The sequence below is a fragment of the Pteropus alecto genome, unplaced genomic scaffold, assembly GCF_000325575.1.
Source record: "Pteropus alecto unplaced genomic scaffold, ASM32557v1 scaffold35, whole genome shotgun sequence".
NCBI lineage: Eukaryota > Metazoa > Chordata > Mammalia > Chiroptera > Pteropodidae > Pteropus > Pteropus alecto.
Genome location: NW_006437828.1, coordinates 13,598,276 through 13,602,469, shown reverse-complemented (window position 1 = coordinate 13,602,469; position 4,194 = coordinate 13,598,276). Strand labels below are relative to the sequence as shown.

The 4,194-nt window shown below is 65.2% G+C and overlaps 1 protein-coding gene across 1 annotated transcript in view; it reads left to right on the top strand.

The window, feature by feature from the left end:
- The window catches only part of ARHGEF10 (Rho guanine nucleotide exchange factor 10), a 69,145-nt gene that overhangs the window by 49,564 nt on the left and 15,387 nt on the right, over positions 1 to 4,194 (top strand). The window contains exons 20-23 of the mRNA XM_015591802.2: positions 14 to 203; positions 1,840 to 1,961; positions 2,431 to 2,502; positions 3,522 to 3,745. Of these exons, the coding sequence (XP_015447288.1) occupies positions 14 to 203; positions 1,840 to 1,961; positions 2,431 to 2,502; positions 3,522 to 3,745 (608 nt within the window). The remainder of the gene's footprint in view (positions 1 to 13; positions 204 to 1,839; positions 1,962 to 2,430; positions 2,503 to 3,521; positions 3,746 to 4,194) is intronic.

The following is a 4,194-nucleotide window of genomic DNA, read 5'->3' as shown; positions in this document are numbered from 1 at the left end:
CCCGACAAGTCAGTGGCGCGGCGGGCGCGGCGGGCGCGGTGGCTGCGGGCCGGGCACGCCTGTGGCTTCGTCCTGTGACGAGCGTTCTGCGGTGTCCCGCAGGTCAGGGCGGCCCGCTTTCTTCACGGCCGTGTTCAGCACCTTCACGCCCGCCGTCAAGGACTCGTGGGTCAACAGCCTGCAGATGGCCCAGCTGGCGCTCGGTAGGCCTCCCTGGCCACGGGGCCGGTCGTGGTCGGGAAGCACGTGACGCTGCGGTCACCACCCACCCCCAAGAATGACTTTAAATGGGGGTTGGCCCCGGCACAGGGGCTGGTCGGGGGTTCGTGTCATGCTCTGGGGTGCAGGAGGGAGCCCTCACTTCAATCATAACAGTCACGCCAGCTGAGGCTCTTCGGCACAAGCAGAAGGCCTGCGTCAGGCGTCCAGCCCTGGGCCCTCGGTCTGTAACCCGTCGGTCTGGGTCCCCACGCGGGAAGGCCACGGTTCACGGCAGCCTCGGCTTCCTCACCTGTCCCCTGCGAGCTAAGCCACAGGGTGGGGCTGTCCTGTCCGGCCCGAGAGACGGGCGCTGTCAGAGATGGTGACATTCCCGCGTCCCTCAGCTTCACCTCGTTCGGTGTATCCAACCGGGGCCCGTTCTGATACGTGTGTGCGTGTAAGTGGGTCCCACGGTCCTGCTACTTAGAACACTGGGACGTGTGCATGCATGTGTGTGTGTGTGTGTGCATATGCGTGAGTGTGTGCGCGTGCATGTGGGGGTGGCATCTGTGCGTGCTTGTGCATGTGCACGTGCACATGTGTGTGCATGTGTGTGAGCGTGCATGCGTGTGCATGGGTGCGTGCTTATGCATGTGCATGTGTGTGCGCGCACATTCATGTGCATGGGCGCGTGTGTGCGCGTATGTGTGCTTGTGTATGTGCGTGAGTGTGTGCGTGTATGGGGGTGGCATCTGTGCGTGCTTGTGCATGTGTGTGTGCATGGGCGCATCTGTGTGTGCTTGTGCATGTGCGTGTGTGTGCTTGTGCATGTGTGTGTGCATGGGCGCATCTGTGTGTGCTTGTGCATGTGCGTGTGTGTGCTTGTGCATGTGTGTGTGCATGTGCGTGGGTGCGTGGGTGCGTGTGCATGTGTGTGCATGTGTGTGAGCGTGTGTGTATGCGTGTGTGCGTGCATGTGTGCGTGCGCGTGCGTGTGCGTGTGCATGTGTGTGCGCGCACATTCATGTGCATGGGCGCATGCGTGCGTGTGTGCTTGTGTATGTGCGTGTGCATGTGTGCGTGCACACACGTGTGCGTATGCGTGTGCGGGTGCGGGTGCACGCGCGTGTGTGTGCGTGTGTGTGCACGGGTGCGTGCACGGTGTCGGCCGGGGCAGGAGGCGGCCACACTGCGCCTCTTCCCTGACTCAGCGGAGACGGCCCCCGACCTGAGCACGGCTCCCTTTGTTTGTGACGGCCGCGCGTCTCCGCCGAGGTCGTCGACGTCTTCAGTGCTGGCGCCTTCATTTCGCGGCTCTTCTCTCTCCCCTGGTCCTACTCAGGCTACAAGCCTCTCGCTCTGTGTCTGGTCATTGAATCTGAACGTCAGTTACTTGGGGAAAAATGAAAACGAACATGACGGGAAGACCAGGCCCCGGCGTTTCACAGCGTGCTTCGCGGCGCGGTGTCGGGTGGTCCGGGGGGAGCCGGCGGGGACGGGGGCGTCACTCGGTGTGGCCGGGCGCACAGCCTCTCCTGTGGGGAGGGGTCGTCCTGGGCTGCGGACGGAGCGTGTTGCGGGCCGTCAGCCCGTGTTGCGTGCCCGTCACCGCTGCCCTTGCTTCCCCCCCACGCCCAGGGGAGGAGAACCACATGGGCTGGTTCTGCGTGGAGGACGAGGGGAACCAGGTCCGAAAGGAGCGCCACCCTCTCCTCGTGGGACATGTGCCGGTGACGGTGGCCAAGCAGCAGGAGTTCAAGGTGACGGCCGCGAGCAGCCAGGGGACGCTGTCCCGCTCGGGGCCACCACTGAGAAGTCACCGGCCCCTCCCTGTGGGCCCCGCGGGCATGTGACTGAGGGACCCTCACGGTCACGTGTCCCCGTGGCTCCCACAGCTGGGGGCCGCTCCATGGAGGCAGAGGTGGGAGGTGGGCAGGGACAGGGCAGGTGTGGCTGTGTGGCCGTGCGGACGCGCCCGCCACCACCCGGCCCAGCGCCTGGGACGTGCCGGACGTCGGGCCCGCAGATGCCGGAGTCTGCACGTGAAACACTGGGGCCGACGGGCCGCACCGGCGTCTGGGCAGCCGGCGTCTGGGGCCCGCACCTTAGTCCCCCCCGTCTGCGTCTTTCTGAGTCGTGACCTGCAGTTCTGGGGTTGCGTGTGGGGGTCGTCGCGTCCTCCTGACGCTCCCCGGGCCGTTCAGCGCGGGCCTTTGCTTCTCCCTCCAGATCGAGTGTGCAGCCTACAACCCCGAGCCCCAGCCACCCGACCCGACTGCCCCGGCCCGCGGCTTCCTGTGGGTGAGCCGCCTCTCTGTTCTCACGGCCCCGACCCACGTCCAGCCCGTGGGAGTGGCCGGAGGGGGCGGCGGTGGCCCAGCGCGTCCCCGCTGCTTCTCAGTGCAAAAGCGGGAAAGGGGGCGTTCCCAGTGGTCGAGGGCGTCCGTAAGGCTGCGCCAGGCTAGGTGTGGCCGAGGAGAGAGAGTCGTTTCACGAATGGGGCCTGTAACTAACTGGTGCCACCTTCCTCTGCCGGCCGCTCCCGGCCCCGTCCCCAGAGCGGGCCGTGGCAGCGTGGCATCGTCCCCGGAAGGCCGTCAGAGCAGGATGCTTCCTGTAACACGGGAAAGACGGAATGAGGAGAGGGTCACGTTTCCACAACTGGCTGAAGGGCAATGTAGTCTGCAGGGAATGAACACCCGAGCCGGGCAGCCCCTCACGCGAGCCGGGTGCGCGCCTCCCCGTCAGTCCCTCTGTCAACGAGATCTGACGCTTTCCCACTGGAAAAGCATCGGCAGGCCTGGGGCACGGTGGTGGCAGTGCCAGCTCGGGGGCAGGGCGGTGGCCCACAGGGGACAGGGCGGTGGCCCACGGTAAAAGCATCAGCAGGCCTGGGGCACGGTGGTGGCAGCGCCAGCTCGGGGGCAGGGCGGTGGCCCACGGGGGACAGGGCGGTGGCCCACGAGGGCCGTTCTTACTCCTTTCCTGAAGCACTGTCGTCGTAGGTGAGGCCTATTGCACTTTAGTGTGAAATGGTTCAAAACCGGCATTAATCTGCTTTATGAGACTTTAAATCGTGTACGGAAAGTGTTGTCTAAGGCAAGGTGTGTGGTTTTTTTAAAGACTATAAGTGATTTTTAAAAAGTCAAAATTGCATTCTTAGTATTAAAATGAAAAGGAAATGGTCTAAGTAGGTGTGTCGGAGAGGAAAGGGGGCTGGGTTGGCAGGCCGCACGCGTCACCGCTGGCTGGTCGCTGCCTGCGCGCACCACGTCTCGGCTTTCTGAGGACCCTCCTCTCCCCTCCGCTCCCCGACTCAGATCGGAAGCTGTACCAGTCAAATGGGCCAAATTGCCATCGTCTCGCTTCAAAATTCCAACTCCAAAGTCATCGAGTGCTTCAACGTGGAGTCCCGCATCCTGTGCATGGTGCACGTCCCCGCGGAGGGGGACGGCCAGGAGCCCAGTGCCACCGCGGGGCCCGAGGCCACGGCAGGGAGAGCACCGGGCGTCCCCACGGTCTGCCTGGGGACCGAGGAAGGCAGGTGGGTGCTCTCACGTGGCCGCCCGCCACCGTCACGGCTGCATCGCGGGCACAGCAGCGAGGCCTGGGGCGGGCGGCCATGTCGGGTGGGCTGCTGGGACCTGTGTGAGCAGGTGTGTGGGGTCAGTGCACGCGGGGGCAGCTGCAAACGAGGCCCGAGAGGATCCTGTCACCGTGTGTGCCCGCTGCTTCCTCCTTGTCCCTGCGTTCGGAGGTGTCCCACCCCCCGCCACCACGTGAGTAGGTGGGGCACAGCCTGTGTGGTCCTCGGGAGCCAGCCTGGGCTGCGGGGCACATGGTCTTCCTGACCTGCAGCCCTGATGTCTCCGGGAAGGGCTGTCTGGAGCCCAGAGCACCTCCTGTGCAGTGAGGGGACCAGAGTGTGGCCTGTCGTCTGGAGGCGGCGGGGTCCCCGGCTCAGCGCCCCGTCCCTCGGGCGCCCCCGGCTCA